Below are 18,084 nucleotides of genomic sequence, written 5' to 3'. Positions count from 1 at the left end.
AACAGCTATGGGCTGGTGGCTCTGACATCCAACTTGATGAAGACCCTGGAGCGGCTGGTCCTGGCTCAGCTTCGGCGCCTGGTGAGCTCATCACTTCAGTTTGCCTAGCAGCAAAAACTGGTTTGCAAAAAGGCTGCAACTTCAGTGGTGTGGCTTTGTTCCGTCAGATACACAACAAAGCACTATTTTTGGTAGCACATGCTAGCGGGCCGTCGTTATTACCGTGTTTTTTTGGAAAATACGGCACACTTAAAATCAATCCTTTGATTTTTCTGAAAATCAACAGTGCCACTTATAATCCTGTGTGTCTTATGTATGAATTCTGGTTGTGTTTACTGACCTGGAAACGATTTTATGTAGTACACGGCGCTCGAAAAGGTTTTAGTATGACTTTTCTAAGCTACGAATCCGCACCGCTTGATGGATTGTTGGAGCATTACGGCTATCATAGGCAGGAGCCTCGCGGGGTGATAAAAACTGTGCTTCAACATAATATTACCGTATTGTGTGTGTATAACCTCCTTTTAAGTTTTGTGGATATTCTACATGGTTATGCTGAAGATATGTTGGCCATTTTCCACTGGAAATGCCTTTTGGTTAAACTGTCAGCAAGGAATTTGCATTTGCACTGTTAATTTTTATATAACTGTAATGCACATAAAAACAGCTGCTTGTTTATGTGAAAATACATTGATGGGGTTTTTTGCACTAATAAAGTTGTAAAGTATTTTGTCTCGTGTCAATGATATCGTCAGTCACCTGGATTTTAGACTACCTCACTGACCGACCACAGTATGTGAGAACTCAGGGCTGTGTGTCGGAGAGGGTCGTCTGCAGTACGGGGGCCCCACAGGGAACCGTTCTGGCTCTGTTCCTCTTCACCATCTACACTGCAGACTTCTCCCACAACTCCACCCAGTGCTTCCTGCAGAAGTTCTCTGACGACTCTGCAATAGTCGGCCTCATCACTGATGGGGACGACAAGGAGTACAGTACAAAAGTGCATCACCCCATCACTAGGAGTCCCAGGCTTGTACCTTTCTACCTTTAAAACCCGCCTTCCAGCCAAATGGCTGGTAGGCTTTTAGCTAAGCTTTAGCTTCAGCCAAGTGGAAGCTAAATTGGCTAGTCATTCATATGTAAATTAGGTTGTTACCTGGGAATTCTGGAGGGAGGGGAGTGGGGGTGTGTGATTGAGGGGGTGGGGGAGCTGCTAAAAGCTGTGAACTTCCTTTTGTGTTCACTTTGATGCATTCTCAATCATCCATGGAAATAAATCTCCAAAAGTCACCAACTTGGAGTGTTTCAGTTTGCCATCTTAGGGAGAAATCAACACACATGGGTGTATTTCCTTTGTTGCTGCGATTTATTGATAAAAACAGTACAAAAAACCAACCATTTGTACACATATTTACAAATAATAATAAAAAGTGAGTGAGTACATTTCAACATTTTCAACATTATACCAGTGGTCTGATTGATGCCACAATGGATTGCCCTGAAGAATTCTGTGGTGTACGGACCTCCTCTCCAAGGAAAGAAAATGCAGAGAAGACTCACCACTCAGCAGGCCTTGGAAATGATCCTGAGGGAAGTCGACCCTTGTGACTCGGATGGAGAAGACCTAGAAGTTCAGCCGGATTCGGACTCAGAGCTGTCTGATCAGTCTTCCGGTTAGTTTCATTTCATGTTATTTCCTAATACATTTCAAACAAGTAAGTGGATGTAGTTAGTAAGTAAGATATTTCAGACATTATTCTGATACAGAGGAGGAGGAGATCATGCAACACCTACGCTTTGATGACAAGTCCACCCGCAGTGATCGAGCAAAGACTGATAAGTTCGCTGCAATTTCCAGTGTGTGGGGATCATTTGTCACCAACAGCATCACGTGCTGCAACCCTGGTCTACATATCACTGTTGATGAACAGCTTTTCCCATCAAAGACTCGGTGCTGTTTCCTGCAGTATATTGCAAGTAAACCTGACAAGTTTGGGATCAAGTTTTGGGTGGCTTGCGACCTAAAATCCAAGTACATTTGCAATGTCTTCCCATATCTTGGCAAGGACCCCAATCGTCCCACTGGGGAGAGACTTTCTGAAAATGTAGTAATGAGGCTGATGGAACCATTCCTAGACAAGGGCAGAAATGTTACCACGGACAATTTCTTCACATCGCTTTCACTTGCGCAAAAACCTCTTAGACGGAAAACCACCATCCTCGGCACAGTCAACAAGATTCGCAGGGAAATTCCTCAATCCACTAGACAGACAGATCGCAATGAATTCACCACTCAGGTATGTTGCAGGTCTTTTGTGGTTCTATGTTTATGTGTTTCATTGTGTGTAAAAGGGCTATGGAAATAACAATTTATCTTATTTCTTAGGTGTTTTCAACCTCTGCTGCCACGCTGACGGCGTATGCGGCCAAATGGAAGAGGACAGTCTATATTCTTAGCAGCATGCACAGCGTGGTTCAGACTGATAACACTACCAAAAGGAAGCCAAACACTGTCACCCTTTACAACAAAACAAAGTGTGGCGTGGATGTGATGGACCAGATGGTTCGGGAGTACACTGTCCGCAGAGGAACACGGCGCTGGCCAGTTGCCGTGTTTTATAACATGATTGACATGGCAGCACTGAATGCACATGTGCTGTATCAAGCATGCACCGGGACGAAGGAAAGACGGGTGGACTTCCTGGTGGAGCTTGCAAGAGAGTTGGCTCACTCTCATGTAGCTGAGAAGAAGGCAAGAAAAGAACAGTTGCTTTGGACACAACCCTCCACACCTAGCCCTGGAAAAACTATCTCTATCTCTACTTTTAAGATTAGGCTTAAAACTTTCCTTTTTGCTAAAGCATATAGTTAGGGCTGGACCTGGTGACCCTGAATCCTCCCTTAGTTATGCTGCAATAGATGTAGGCTGCCGGGGGATTCCCATGATGCATTGAGTGTTTCCTTTCCAGTCACCTTTCTCACTCACTATGTATTAATAGACCTCTCTGCATTGAATCATATCTGTTATTAACCTCTGTCTCTCTTCCACAGCATGTCTTTATCCTGTCTTCCTTCTCTCACCCCAACCGGTCGCAGCAGATGGCCGCCCCTCCCTGAGCCTGGTTCTGCCGGAGGTTTCTTCCTGTTAAAAGGGAGTTTTTCCTTCCCACTGTTGCCAAAGTGCTTGCTCATAGGGGGTCATATGATTTTTGGGTTTTTCTCTGTATCTATGAAGCGCCTTGAGGCGACTTTTGTTGTGATTTGGCGCTATATAAATAAAATTGAATTGAATTGAAAAAGAGCCATGTGTCAGGTCAAACACAAATGCAAGAACAGTCATGCCACTGTGCGATGTGTTCACTGCTACAGATACACATGTGGTAAATGCAGACTACAGATACCATGGCAGTGCCAGAATTGTGAGTGATTGCTGAAAATGTTGAAATGTACTCACTCACTTTTTATTATTATTTGTAAATATGTGTATAAATGGTTGGTTTTTGGTACTGTTTTTATCAATAAATCGCAGCAACAAAGGAAATACACCCATGTGTGTTGATTTCTCCCTAAGATGGCAAACTGAAACACTCCAAGTTGGTGACTTTTGGAGATTTATTTCCCTGGATGATTGAGAATGCATCAAAGTGAACACAAAAGGAAGTTCACAGCTTTTAGCAGCTCCCCCACCCCCTCATTCACACACCCCCACTCCCCTCCCTCCAGAATTCCCAGGTAACAACCTAATTTACATATGAATGACTAGCCTAGCTTCCACTTGGCTGAAGCTAAAGCCTAGCTAAAAGCCATTTGGCTGGTAGGAGGGTTTTAAAGGTAGAAAAGCCAACTGGCTGCTCTCCGGGGCCCTAGTGAAGGGCCCACTCCTGAAGACCTTCTATGACTCTATGGTCGCCTCAGCCATCTTTTACAGTGTGGTCTGCTGGGGCGGCAGCGTCTCTGCTGGGGACAGGAAGAGACTGAACAGGTTGATCAGAAGGGCCAGCTCTGTTCTAGGATGCCCTCTGGACCCAGTGGAGGTGGTGAGTGACAGGAGAATGGTGGCTAAGCTGTCATCCCTGTTGGACAACATCTCCCACCCAATGCAGGAGACTCTGACGGCACTGAGGAGCTCCTTCAGTGGCTGCGGCACCTACGATGTGGGACGGAGAGATTTCGCAGGTCTTTCCTCCCCACTGCTGTCAGACTCCACAACAAAGACTTCAACTGACTAAGCACACACATCCACACATGTGCAATACTCTTTCTGGCATCGTTGTATTATACTCAATTGTAAATAGTATTTGTATTCTATTTTATTCAATTGCATGTATTATTTCATTCTATTCTATTGTGTACAGTATCTCATGGATATATTATTCCAGTGTTTTTTCTTAAAATTTTCTATGCAACTTTGCACTGTCTACTGCTGTAACAAAACAAATTTCCTACGCGTGGGACTAATAAAGGTTATCTTATTTTATGCAACCAAGACTACATATCTCCCGTACTGGCATCCTTACACTGGCTGCGAGTTAGGTTTTGAATTCATTTTAAGATTTTATTATGTGTTTTTAAGGCGTTGCATGGGTTAGGACCCTCAAACCTTTCTGATCTTTTAAATTTGTTCACTCCTGTAAGATCACTGAAGTCTGTGGATCAGATGCTCTTAGCTGTCCCAAGGTCCAGATTAAACACAGAGGATAAGAAAGGTCTGGCCTCTCTTATCTGGAAACAAAATTAACAAAATTGATTGAAAAACCTGTTGCAAAAATTCCTTTTTATTTTGTTTTGTGAAGCTACAAACTGATGAACTAGATTACTGGTAGAATGATGTATAAATTAAACATGATTTGCCGTCTTATGCATATTGTATTGATGTATCATGACCAGTGATGTGCAATACCACTGATTTCCTTTCTGATCCAATACCAAGTAAAATTCAGGGTGGTATCGACGATACTGAACCAATACCTAGTAGAAAAACGTATATTTTTTTTATTGTATCTCAAATTTTAGCATCATCATGATTACAGGACATCAGACTACTTGTTCTTATCACATAATAAAGCTGAATTCATCATGGCTCCTTTAAGTTCAGTAATTACTATGTCCTCTGCCTCATGTAATTAGGAGCTGGTGTGTAGGAGCCATTTTTCTTATTTCCCTGTCTTTAACACTACTAGAAGGTTGCATTTCATTTTATGTACTGGTTATGGCAGAGGTAGGTACGGGGTTATTTAAGGTCAAGGGTAATTCTGTCCAGGTGTTGCTGATGAGAAGGGGCAAACCATTTCCTACTGTGCTTAGTCCAGTTACTTGTCTGTGTTTAAATGGATGTTGCAAAGGAAATAAAAGTCCCCTTAGGCCCCCTCCTTGATTCAGAGTCTTTCCCTTTTGACGTAAATGGTCTCCTTGACTCTGGTCTCAAACCGGCGTTCCTCGCTGTCCAGGATGTGTACCTGTGTTCCTGGAGGACAGGCGGGTCCATGGACCAGTCCACAGCTGGACACCGTACTTGGGTTAAACTTCCAGTGAAACTGAGGCCACAGCTCAGGACAATAGAAGATTGAAAAATGCTGCCTGGTCTAATGGGTCTCAATCTCTGCAACGTTCAGCTTTCAGAATTTGTCTTAAACAGCATAAAAGCATGGATCCATCCCACCTTGCATCAGGAAAACATTGATGAACTTTGAGCAAATGAAACCACAACTTTAAAAAATGAATTCACAAAATTAATTGTTTCGACATCTTAAACACAAAATCATAAGTTTTAATACCTACAACAAGTTTAAGGAAAAATAAAAGATTTTAAAGATCTTTCAACCTTTTTTCTCAAATATAAAACAGCTGATGACACTGACATGCATCTTACTATGATGGGAGTGATTTCAGCCCTGAGTGATCACGCTGATGTTTGCACAGAGCAGACAATGAGGTGAATGTTTTGGCACATTGGTAACAGTGAAACAGTTTATTAGTAACGTGGGATCGTTTGTGGTCGGAGTATGAACTGAGATTCCTGAAGCTCTTGTCACACTGGTCACAGCTGTAGTTTCCTTCCATGTGTGTACGTTCATGCTTGTTTTGATTACCTGATTGTGAGAAGCTTTTGTCACAGTGTCTGCACTTGTATGGTTTCTCTCCTGTGTGGACTCGTTTGTGTCTTTTAAGGTCGACTGCAGTAATGAAAGATGACCCACACTGATCACAGAGGTGCTTTTTTGTCCCACTGTGAATCCGTTCATGTTGTTTTAATCCACTTAATGTGGGGAAGCTTCTCCCACATTCTTTGCAGTATTTCAGTTCCTCTCCAGTGTGTCTACGTTGATGTGTTTTTAGGGTGTATTGGTGACTGAAAGTTTTTCCACAAAGGTCACAACGAAAGTCTTTCCCACCACCACAGTGATGACAGGGTTGAGAACTGGATCCATCTGTGTCGCTCTGCTTCTAAACAAAGACACAAAGACAGTGTAAGTCAGTCCTTCAACATTTTTATCCTGAACATCGCCTGAAATAAAGAGCAAATAAAAAACAAACAAAATCATAACTGAAATGAAAATCTGAATAATCACTCAGAGCTGCTTTTTCATGCAGTAGAATTGACGAAACATCAGAATCAGTGAGCTGCAAACTTTCAGCCCCGACTGTGTCCGTGCTGTCAGGTGAGAAAGGCGACAACTCACTGATTCTAATCGGCAGGTCTGCGGTTTGTGCATAATCCGTGTACCTCCTCTAGTTTACTGTTTGAGCTGTTTGGTGGTTGTCAAAATTTTGTGAGGTTTCACCTGAGATTCGGGCGTTTTGGGAAAAATAAAATTATATTAAAAAACTCGATTCAGGATTTTAATGAATTGATGTCACGTTATCCAAGCCAGACTCAATTTTAATCGGTAAATCGATTATCAAAACCCACCTCTAGCTGAGACAGTTTAACCCTTTAAGACCTACCATAGAACCAAGTCCGCCAGAGCTTATATTATATTTTTACATGCTGTGGAGCCATTTTTGGGAGCATTTCAAGTTGCTATACATCAATACAACCGTTATAGCCCAGATTTTAATAATATGTATTCATTAAGTGCATAGTAATTACATAAATTGCAAAAAAGTGCAATAAACTACAAAAAAATTGAAAATCGTTTTTGATTTTTTAACATATATTTGTAGTTAGAGAAATTTAAGAGGCTTATCCCTCAAAACTGTAAATACAAAAAAGTTGCACAAAATAGTTTCCCACCACAGGAAATTTATTTTGAGTGTCTTCATAGTTTTATTTTTGAAATACACCAATTTTTATACACTGCAGGAAAAACGAAAATAAATATTATACTGCAAATTTGCAAAAAAGCAGCATATGCATCAAAATAAACTATTTCCAGCAGTGCAATATGAGTCCTAAGCATCCCAGAAACGACACAGAAAGTCATAAAGTCAAAGATAACTTTTAAAAAGAGCAGTATAGGCCCTGAGGCCCTGATCGCAAAAAAGACTACATTTCCGCGAAAATGATGTCACTTCTGGTTTCGGCCAGGTAATGGCGGAAATGCAAAAGTTCGCGCTGACGTCTATTCCAACGTAGGAAGTGTTTTGAACAGCTGATCGGACCGGCAAAGCGTGTTTCTGGAATATTATGTTTTTGTTCCTGCAAGCGCTTTTTATGCAGTTTTTGCAAAGCTTTATGTGGAAGGAAACCGTGACCTAGGACAAGCTGATGGCATCAGATGTAAGTACAACTCCTCCGGTTTCATATGCAAAAAAATTTTTTGCGCTAGCTTACGTGGTTGCAGTGCTACCGAGATTTAAAAATAGTTACGCATAACAGAGCGTTCCCGCTCCGATCGGCTCTAAAGGGTTAATGAGCAGAGTTCTTCCAAACAGTCAGGCTAAAATGACAAGATAAAAATATAATATAAAAACATACCTCACAGTAACTGCACTTGGAGAGTCTCTTTCTGGTGTGGATCTGTTGGTGTCGTCTCAGGTGATATGGAGTTTTAAAAGTCTTCTCACACAGGTCACATTGATAAGGTCTCTCCTCAGTGTGGGTAAACATGTGTTGTTGTAACTGCGTGTTGGTTATAAACTGTTTGCCACACTGTTCACAGCAGTACACATCATGTCTGGTGTGAATGCGTAGGTGTGTATTTCTGCTCTCAATCCGGCTGAAAGTTTTCCCACAGATGTCACAGCTGTATGCCTTAATTCCAGAGTGGGTAACTAGATGACTCTGTAAGTGGCTACTGTGAGTAAAAGCTCTGCCACACTGATCACAGCTGTACGCTTTAACTCCACTGTGGATGAGTTGGTGTGCTTTTAGGGAAAGCCTCCAGGAAAAAGACTTTCCACACAAGTCACAGGTGAACGGTCTCTCTCCAGTGTGGATGACCTGATGATATTTTAGTGACTCCTTCAGAGTAAACTTCTTCCCACACTTGTCACAGCTGTATGTTTTCTCTCCCTTTCTTTTGTGAGGTTTGTCGGCCTCCTGAGAGTGCTGACTTCTCGCTCCATGTTGGTCCTGCAGTGACAGAGATACAAACAGAGGCAGTGAGTGAAATGCAGTCGTGGAACAAACTCAACCTTCAAACTCCCTCCATTAACACTAGTTTTAAACCTGAAGGTGGAGTGTGGCACCAAACACATTAAAGGTCTCTTATCCCCACCTGCTGGTAGTTCTAACACATTACATCCAACCTGCTGTTAAAAATAATTCATGACTGTTCAAACACTCTAAAATATTTTTCCTTTTTTTCCTTACTTTTACTCCCCACAGAAAAAAAAGACTTTCTACTCATTACATTTTCAAAACAGACTTTTTACTTTTGGTTTGAGGAATTTGAGGGGAGTTATTTCATCACTGCAGGCATCAAACATCAAACCGATTTGAGCCTGAAAAGTAACACATGAAAGACAATCCTGATTGTGTACTAATCACCAGGGTTTGAAACATAAAAAGAGATGAAAGAGGCAAAACTGTGAGTCATAGTCAGGAGTTAAAGTGAGACGTTGTTCTTCTTTCTTTTTTGCACAGCACCTGAACAAACAGGTAATTTCAAATGCAGCGTTTCTATCAACAAACATCAGCAAACACACAAACTGTTTGTGTGCAGTTTGTCTCACAGTGTGTTGCTGGCTAAAGGTCCAGCTGCTGCACATCACAGGGAGAGAAAAGAAAGAGAGCTAACTTCACTCAGAGATGGAGAAAGATAAGACACACAGGACAGGAGAGGAAGAAGAGAGGTTAGATTTAAAGGGAAGGACTGCTCAGTGGGATTTGATCAACTGGAGATTAAAGTTTACATGTAAGTCCTCATGTGTTGAAATCAGATATTGGGTCTGTACATGTGACATTGTGTTTTTCCAGATAGTGAAAGATGCTGCAAAACAATCTGAGGCAGATTAACTGTGTTATTTAAAGACTGCATGAAGATCCTCTGCAGGTTAGTGCAGGATAAACAGGTTCGTTTGCTGAACTGTGATTTAAAGTAAAGAACAGTGTGTGACTGGTGCACAGTGACTGTGGTGCTCATGTCACAGTTAGATTACATCAAGTGTAGCAGAGATTCATTTAAACTGAAGCTCATGATGCTGACATTCATTCACTGAGTTCCACCTTCATACCAACAGTATAGTGTCTAATATAAAGACAGTGTACTGTCAGTGTAGAGGATGGAAATCAGCCAGGACAGCTCATGAAACATCTGCTGACATCTGGTTGAATTCAGTTGTGTACATCCACAGAGAGCAGCAGCCTGTACTTTAACAGGGCTCTAGAGTGCGACCAATTTGGTCGCAAATGCGACCAAATTTTTCAGTGGTGCGACTAAAAAAAAAAAAATTTGGTTGCACCTGTGCGACCAACTGTTCGGGTAACAAAAATAAAATAAAAATCTCTGCAACCTTCCCTGTGGTCAACAACAGACACATTATGCCCCTATCGTGGACTAAACCAATCAGAGATAGTAAGGGGCGGGACCTCTCTGATTGGCCATGGTCCAGTTGAAAGTGCAGGTGGAAGTGGGAGGTGAGTAGCTTGAATAAAGCGATATCAATTCATTAAATCCTGAATCGACTTTTAAATATAACTGTGTTTTGCCAGAAACACCAGATTCTCAGATTAAAGCTCACAAAACCATTTCAACAACAACCAAACAGCAAATGAGAGCAGGTACACGGATTCCACACAAAGACGTAAACACAGACCCGACGCATCAGAATCACCTTCGTCTTTCTCGGCTTTCTCACCCGACGACCCGTAGATGGACACGCTGTCAGAGCTCCGTGTTTACGTCTTTTGCGCCGATTCTGAGCTGCAGGTTTTGTCTCTCTCCAACCAAAATTCACCGAGCCAGCAGCAAAAGAAGCAGCAAACTGCGCTTCACATTTGATCAATGTCGTCATGAATTTTGCTGTTTTGCTTCCACCTCTAGGGATGGGTATTGATAAGATTTTAACGATTCCGATTCCATTTTCGATTCTGTTTAACGATTCGATTCCTTATCGATTCTTTTTTTTTAAAAAGGAGAACACTAAAGTCGATTAGCTTAGAACTGTGTTTTATATGTTCTCTTTGAACAAGATAGAAATTTAGGAGTAACATGGCCTTACAAACCCAACAGTGAGATCTTAAGAGATCCACAGCCTACGGCTCTTCAATGGGGTGTCACAGGGTCCCCAGGAAAAAAAATGTATATGTAAAATAATAAAATAAATATTCTCCTGTAGCAATAACAAAGTTTAACATAAATTATTCTGTAGCAATTACACAAGAATATCCAGTAATGTCCCTGCCTACAATTAAACACATTCACTTACCAAAGTGAAATCGGGGGCATCTGCTGTGGCAAATGGGTGCAAGCCTTTGACCACAAACTTAGACACTGCTCGGTGACATTCGTCTATCCTGGCCTGAAAGGAGACGCTACCGGTAGACTGCAGCAAGAACTGCCAGCATCTGAGCCAGCCAGACTCTGTCTCTCTCATAATGGTTATCTAAATGCAACGCACAGTAATAGCAGGTTTTGTAATAAGGTAAATCGCGCTAACATAATATGCAATGCTAATTGATTAGTTACCTGCAGTATTAACGGGAGAGGACGTGGAAACGCTACCGCTGCTGCTGGGTTGAGCTTCGCTAGTCCGGAGCGGATCAAAAACACGACATTCGTTGAACGCAATCGCGTGTTTTTTGAGCAAATGCTTTTGCATGTTCGTAGTGTTTCCTCCCTTTGATGAAATCTCTACTTTGCAAGTATTGCACGTTGCCCTGTTGTCATCCTTTCTCATAAAGTGTAACCAAACTTTTGAGCGTTTGTGCCGCTCAGGCGCCGTGTTTCCTACTGGGTAAAAGACGCTACTCAACGTGATGACGTCATTCGGGGCGACTGGAATCGATAAGGGAATCGTTTATAAAAGTGGCGAACGATTCCAAGGAATTGAAACAGTGGGAACCGGTTCTCAACAAGAACCGGTTTTCGATACCCATCCCTATCCACGACTATTAAAATCACACTTCATGCAGAGCTCTCTCTCTCTCTGTACTTCAAGAACAGTTTCCCGTCTCCAATCTCTGTTTTCTGTATTATTCATTCGTTTATTACCCAGCAGTCTACCGTTGTTTACAGCGCTGTCTTTTTCTTTTTTTTCACTTAAATGACCTCGGACAAGAAAGCCTAATTTTTCTGTTGTTCAATACTGAAGTAATTTAAACTTTATATGCAGAACATTGCAGAATGTTTTTAAGGTTATCTGCTATAAAAAGCCAGACCAGAAAAATCTCCTTCATGTTTTTCTGTGTTTTATTCTCAGTTACTTTGACACAAAGGCATCTGCTGTGATGTTCACAATTCTGATGAAGTCTCACATGTATCAGTACTGATAAATGATCAGAATTATAATATTTCTGACTGTCTGAGGCTAAGTTGAACCGAATCGGGACTTTGAAAACCGGAATCGAATGGATTATAGAAATCAGTGATGATACCCAGCCATAGTGAGCAGCCTAGGCACGACAGAAGTGGATGTAGCTGTAATAGGAAAAGAACTATTGATAACTTTTCTGTTAAGTTAAGGCCTGATCCTTCTGAAATTCATAGCCAGTGCTCTGACATGGTGTCATCAATCTTTGAAAGCTGAAAAAGCACAGTGTATCCAGAAAAACACATTATATTATGTCAATTATTATAAAATTTGTGTGCGCCTAACTTTTGTGCCGGTACGCCTAACTTTTTAAAGTTAGGCGTACCGATACGCCCATGGCAAAAAGTTAGTCTAGAGCCTGTACTTTAAGAAAATCTACTGGAGCTCTCAACAGAAATTATTGTGAGCTGTGATTCTTTTCCCCACGCTGAGCCACTACAGCTGATTTTAGGGTTCCCACCTGCTCAATCCCACTTTAACCTCTTCCCTGCTCATGTTCCTGTTTAGAGGCAAAGTCACCCTCTACAATGTAGGCAACAGAAAATACACACATGTTTTATTTTCCTTCATTTTCTAATTAACTGATTCAAACAGAGAACCTTTATTAGAAATAAATAGTTCTTATTTCATTTACTAATCTTATTTTATTATTACATTAATAAAGCACAAGGTTCAGTTAACTTTGGATAAAAAACATGTGGTTAAAAAGTTCTTCAAGGAGCAATTTTACTTTTTTACTCTGATTACATTTCAGAGCCTGTACTTTTTCACTGTTACTTAAGTAAAGAAGGTGAATGAATACTTTTACTGAAGTATTTATAACACTAATATCTGTACTTCTACTTAAGTATAGAGTAAATGTACGTTTGCCTCCTCTGATCATTTCTATAATATTATTTATATCAGTGATGGCCAAATGAAGCTTTCTGAAACACTGAAGCTTGTATTGAAAAAGGTTCATTACTCAAAGCTTTTCAACACAGTCCTCTTTGGTGACATCTGCTGGCCAAAAATGTGAAGAGCAGCTTGAATCTACAAATCCTAATGAAGCTTCATTATAATTGCCCACTCTACAGAGCTCAGCTGACAGCTTCTGTCTGATATCGGGCTGCTGTTGTGGTGCTTTGAACGTGTATTTTTGGGGATGATGAAAAAAATGTTTTGTCTATTTGATTATTAATAATTTTGATGAATAAACCTTCCTGATTTTAACATGTGCTGTGGTCTCTAAAAAACAACATAATATACAACACAGTCATATAACAGGTTGGGAGGATGAGAGTTTTAGACGTGACTGATTATTTGGTGAAACTGTGATATTTTCCTCACCTTCTGTGTTGAGCTCATTGTTTCCTCTGTAGTGACTCAGCTGAGTTCAGATGGCTGAAAATGTTCCTCTGCTGCTCCGTCAGACTCTTCTCCTCCTGCTGATCAGCTGGGACACAAAACAGATCTTTGTTAGGCTCCACACTGCACTGGAGAGTCAAAGTGTCTCATATGTTCATCTGACAACACAAAGTACAAATTTCACTCTGATTGCTTGTAGAAATCTTGTGAGACGTGTTGTGCTGCAAAGTGAGGAAACTCTCTCACTCACTTATACTTCAGGAGGAACTTTGTGACATTGGCTCTAATATTCTAAGCAGCCCTTTACTATGACAGGGCCAGAAAGTCCTATTTGAAGGTTTGGGAGAAGGACCATGTTAAAGGTGGATTGGGGTTTATACACTTTGTTATGATACAGGTAAGGCTGTAAGAGCCTGAGAAGGTGTCCTGAATGAACCTCTAAAACCAGTTTTCAGCTAACGACTCTGCTTCAGTCTGGAAAACAGCAACTACAAGTTTAAAGACTCCATCAACAATTCACACCCAGCAACAGCCTGAACAGCTCCTCCTGTGGTTTCCACAAACAGGGACAGACCTGTTACTCCCCCACCCCACACTTTCAACTCCTTCAGCCCCCCAGTCCCACCACCTCCACCATTCCCCAAACTTTGATTCTGTTCATCTTGACGTAGCTTTTGCAGTAGGAAAAACGTTTCGGCCCTCATCCAAGTGACTTCTTCACTCTCAGTTGACTGCAGCTTTCCCCAATCTTCAACAGTGCATTTGCATAATGACTGAAACGAGCACCACTGAAGGAACAATGGGCTGGGAGGTCAGTTATTGAGCATTAATATGCAAATTCTCATGATCATTGATCAACAACCACTGATCAAATGCTGTGATTGCAGCGACTCCCCAACTCTCTGAATGGTACTCATGGCCATTGATCAGCGGTCTTTGATTAATGAGCTTTGATCAGTGGTTTCAGTGCTTTCCTTCCTGCTTTGACTGCAGCTGTGTTTGACACAGGAAGACATTATTACATTCTTCACACTCTCCTGCACATTAACCACCACAATATATTTTTATTCTCTGTGCTTTCAAATATGAACACTGTTTACTTTCATCTCTGTTTCATTAGTTTTTGTTAACATCTTCCTGTGCATCACTTTACAGCAGCCACACTCATTAAAATGAGACTTTGTAGGAGTTCACTTCCTCTCATGTGTTCATCCACAGCAGCTGGACAATAAAGTTTATTGTGACCCTGATACTGCAGCAGATCGCTCTCATCCATTTCCTGTTATCACTTCAAATAGAAATGAGGCTGTAGAGGTTTGGTGCAGGCAGAAAAACAGCTGCAGGGACAATGAAAAGACTTTTCTGCTCCAACTTCTCCCAGCATGCTGAGCTAATGATTAGTTGGTGTTTTTCTCCAAACACTCTCTCACTCTTCTCTCAACGTGTTCACAATAAACTGTGAACAGACACCGAGGAGAGCAGCAGAAGACCTCATTCAGGAGCTAAACTCAACATGAACTGAACTCACAGTAAAGTTAGCTCGGTGCTTACCTTTAGATGAGCCCACAAACCGAGAGAAACTCCGCGATGAAGCTGGAACTCTTTCCAAACACAGGAAACAGATCAGGGAGCAGAGACCCACGTGGTTCACGCTGATCTCAGCTACGATCCAGGAAACAAGGGTGGGCAGATCGATGCAGATATCGATCCAAACGCTGGTTTAGTTTGTTTTATCATCCAAATTCACTCTTTTACTCGCTTAGGAAGAAACGGTAGCTCCGTCTGAGTTATCACTACCCGATCCGTACCGGAAACCCGATCAGTAGTGATGGGACGTTCTGTATCGAGGCTTCGGAGCGTGTGTCGAGTAATGGAGGGGGCGTTTCCGCGAAGCGCGTATCGAGGCTTGCTTCATTTATGGGAGGAGCTGAAAATGATGACGTCCGAAGCCTCGCTGCCCGGCTGTACCACGTGACTGGTTCATGAAGTGGTTCGAACTTTGCCGCGAGATATGACAGCGATATAAACCCCTCAGACTTCATTCAAAAATGTGGGTGTTTGATGGAGAGTTGCGGTTAGTGAGAGTTTGGAGACCGTTTGGAGGTTTATGAGAGTGAGGAAAGTCAGGAGAGAACGGAGCCAGCTAAGAAGAGGAGGATGTCCTCCCCTGTGTGGGAACATTTTGATCTTATTCCTCCCAACAAGGTATGTAAATTTCTACAGAAGATGTATTTTCATGATACTGATGGTGCAATACAATTTATGTTGAGCTGTCTTGACTTTTGTACAAGGTGAAGTGTTTGCTATGTGCCAGGGAGCTGGGATATAACAACAACACCTCATCCATGCTTAGGCACTACAGAGCTTTGCATGAGAATAAGGGGAACACCGATTGTGGAGCAAGACCAGGTGAGCCATCAAATGCAATGATAATATAGCATGCAGTAATGTTACTAAATGATATAACAATATTATACAACTGTTATAAGTTACGTGTGTGATATTTATATTTGTGCTTTATCTTTATTGTCTTTCCTCAGGAGAACAATCTCAAATAGATGAAGACCTGGTCAGCATGGTGATTGAGGACTCCCAGCCATTTAGCATTGTGGAGGACAAAGGATTTAAAAGATTTGTTAAATCATTAAATCCCAGCTATGTTCTGCCCACTAAAAAGGTCATAAAAGCAGTGAAAATTTAGTTTTTACAGAATAAAATGTGAACAGGCAGGACTGAGGCTCAAAGCCTCAGTGTGTAGCTGTCCATACCTCAACGTTACAAAAGTACAACTACTGTCCACACCCCAACCACACCTCACCTCACAGTAAATGATCATTTCCATTTCAAGCATTTCCAAATAATCATTTTCCATACTGCCACTATAAATATACACAGTATACTGCCATCACTACAATATACATGTTTTACACACTCCTTTTGTTGTTGACATTTACAGGCTGTGTGCAAAATGCCACACTCTTCAAATTCATGCCAGCTATTATTTTTACGTCCAGTAGGTGTCCTACTAGAGCAAATGAAGCTTCATGAAGCTTCGCGTTGGGGTGAACCAATTGGATGAAAAGCTTCAGTGCTTCATGAAGCTTCATCTGCCCATCACTACCGATCGGTACCCCGCATGCGCGAAAGGTGTCTACTTCCGGTCGAAGCGTTTTACGATAGTTACGGGTCAGAGTATCTTTTTTTTAAAACTTTATTTAACAAACAATGAGTATACAACATACGAACAGATGAAGTATACAAAACAACAGAACATGAACACACAAAGCCAGGGGTAAAAGACGAAGGTAACAATTATAAGAATACACGCAAAAATTCACATACATATATTGTTTTGAGAGCCTTTTTGTTGGTGGAGTCTGATATTGATTGTATGTACAGTTCCACATCCTTAAAATAATGACAGAAATATGGTGTTTTGTTAGTAAACTTACATTTATGGATAAAGAATTTCGCTAAAGGTATTAACAAATTTATCATAAAAAAAACATTTATCATACTTCTTGGGGAACTTAAAGAAACAGAATAAAACATTTTCCCATCGTAAAGAAAACTCCCTTAAAATATGGACAATAACAAAGCTGCTAAATTCCTTCCAGAATCTCTGTGTAAAAGAACAGTACCAAAAAAGATGTGTCACAGTTTCTGGATGATCCCCACAGAAGTACAATTAGTATTTATGTCCCTTTTAAATTTTTACCATGTAGTGACTGGCTGGATAACATTTATGTAGAATTTTAAATGAGACTTCTTTCACCTTATTTACAATCAAATATTTATGGGGGACCATCCAGAATGTCTTCCACTTGATATCTGGAACAAATCTGTTCCAATAAGATATTATATATGGGAGAGAGACGATATCTTCTTGGAATAAACTACGTATTCTCTTATTGCTGTTACCAAGTTCCTGTGAAAAGCAGATTTTTCCTATTGGTGACTCAGTTGGATCAGAGAGAGTGACTGAGGTAGAGATCGAGCTGTCAGTGTTTTTATATAACATTAAAGTCCCTGAGGGTATGGCACCAAGCACCATTGAGAATTCCTGAACACTGATTGGAAAATTATATAGTGCAAGAAAGTCGTCGTATGTAAGTAGTTGTCCCTCTTTACTAACCAGCTGAGCCACCAATAGGATCCCATTTTGGATCCAAGTTTCCAGGAAAAGTGATTTATTTTTCTATAAAATATCTCTGTTGTTCCAGATGAGGTATTTGTGAGGTGAGAAGTTGTGTTTATAAATGAGGGTCCACGCTAAGAGGACCTGCTTATGGAAGGATGAAAGCTTTACAGGGAGTTTCTCAACATTGTAATTACAATTTAAAATAAAATTAAAGCCACCAAAACGAGAGAAAATATGATATGGTATAAAGTTCCAGATAGAGATAGGGTTTTAAGAAAATGTTTAGCCCAGTTAATTTTGAAAGTGTTATTTAAAGTAGAAAAGTCTAAGACGTTAAGCCCACCTGATTCGTACGTATTCATCACAACAGTTTTTCTAATATAGTGCGTACAGTTTTTCCATATAAAATTAAAGAGCATACGGTCAATATCTTTACTAATTTTCTTATCCAGATGTAAGGAGAGAGCAGCATATGTTAATCGGGATATCCCTTCAGCTTTAGTAAGTAACACTCTACCTTTCAAAGACAAGTCCCTTTGCAGCCACTGGTTGAACCTTTTTAGGGTTAATTGGAGTGAAGTTTGACGAGCATCTTGATTTTTGGTCTTTGGATATTAACAGTCCCAAGTATGTGACTTCTTGTTTAACAGAGATGTTACAGATAGTATTTGCAGGACAGT

The 18,084-nt window shown here is 40.9% G+C and overlaps 1 protein-coding gene across 4 annotated transcripts in view; it reads right to left on the bottom strand.

The window, feature by feature from the left end:
• Positions 1–4,759: 4,759 nt before the first annotated feature.
• LOC113029484 (uncharacterized) overlaps positions 4,760–18,084 on the bottom strand; it is a 126,181-nt gene continuing 112,856 nt past the window's right edge. For 2 of the 4 annotated variants that reach the window (XM_080306652.1, XM_080306663.1), the window contains exons 4-5: positions 7,919–8,515; positions 4,760–6,444 (exon numbers count right to left, since the gene is read on the bottom strand). In XM_080306652.1, the coding sequence (XP_080162778.1) occupies positions 5,869–6,444; positions 7,919–8,515 (1,173 nt within the window). In that variant the 3' untranslated portion in view covers positions 4,760–5,868. Of the gene's footprint in view, positions 6,445–7,918; positions 8,516–13,245; positions 13,352–18,084 lie in introns of those variants that run through there. The other 2 variants (XM_080306654.1, XM_080306660.1) reach the window with 2 other exon arrangements.

Source organism: Astatotilapia calliptera, chromosome 9, assembly GCF_964374335.1.
Source record: "Astatotilapia calliptera chromosome 9, fAstCal68.1, whole genome shotgun sequence".
In the NCBI taxonomy this organism is placed as follows: domain Eukaryota; kingdom Metazoa; phylum Chordata; class Actinopteri; order Cichliformes; family Cichlidae; genus Astatotilapia; species Astatotilapia calliptera.
The sequence above is the reverse complement of the archived record's forward strand: the minus strand, read 5'-3'. Positions and strand labels throughout refer to the sequence as shown.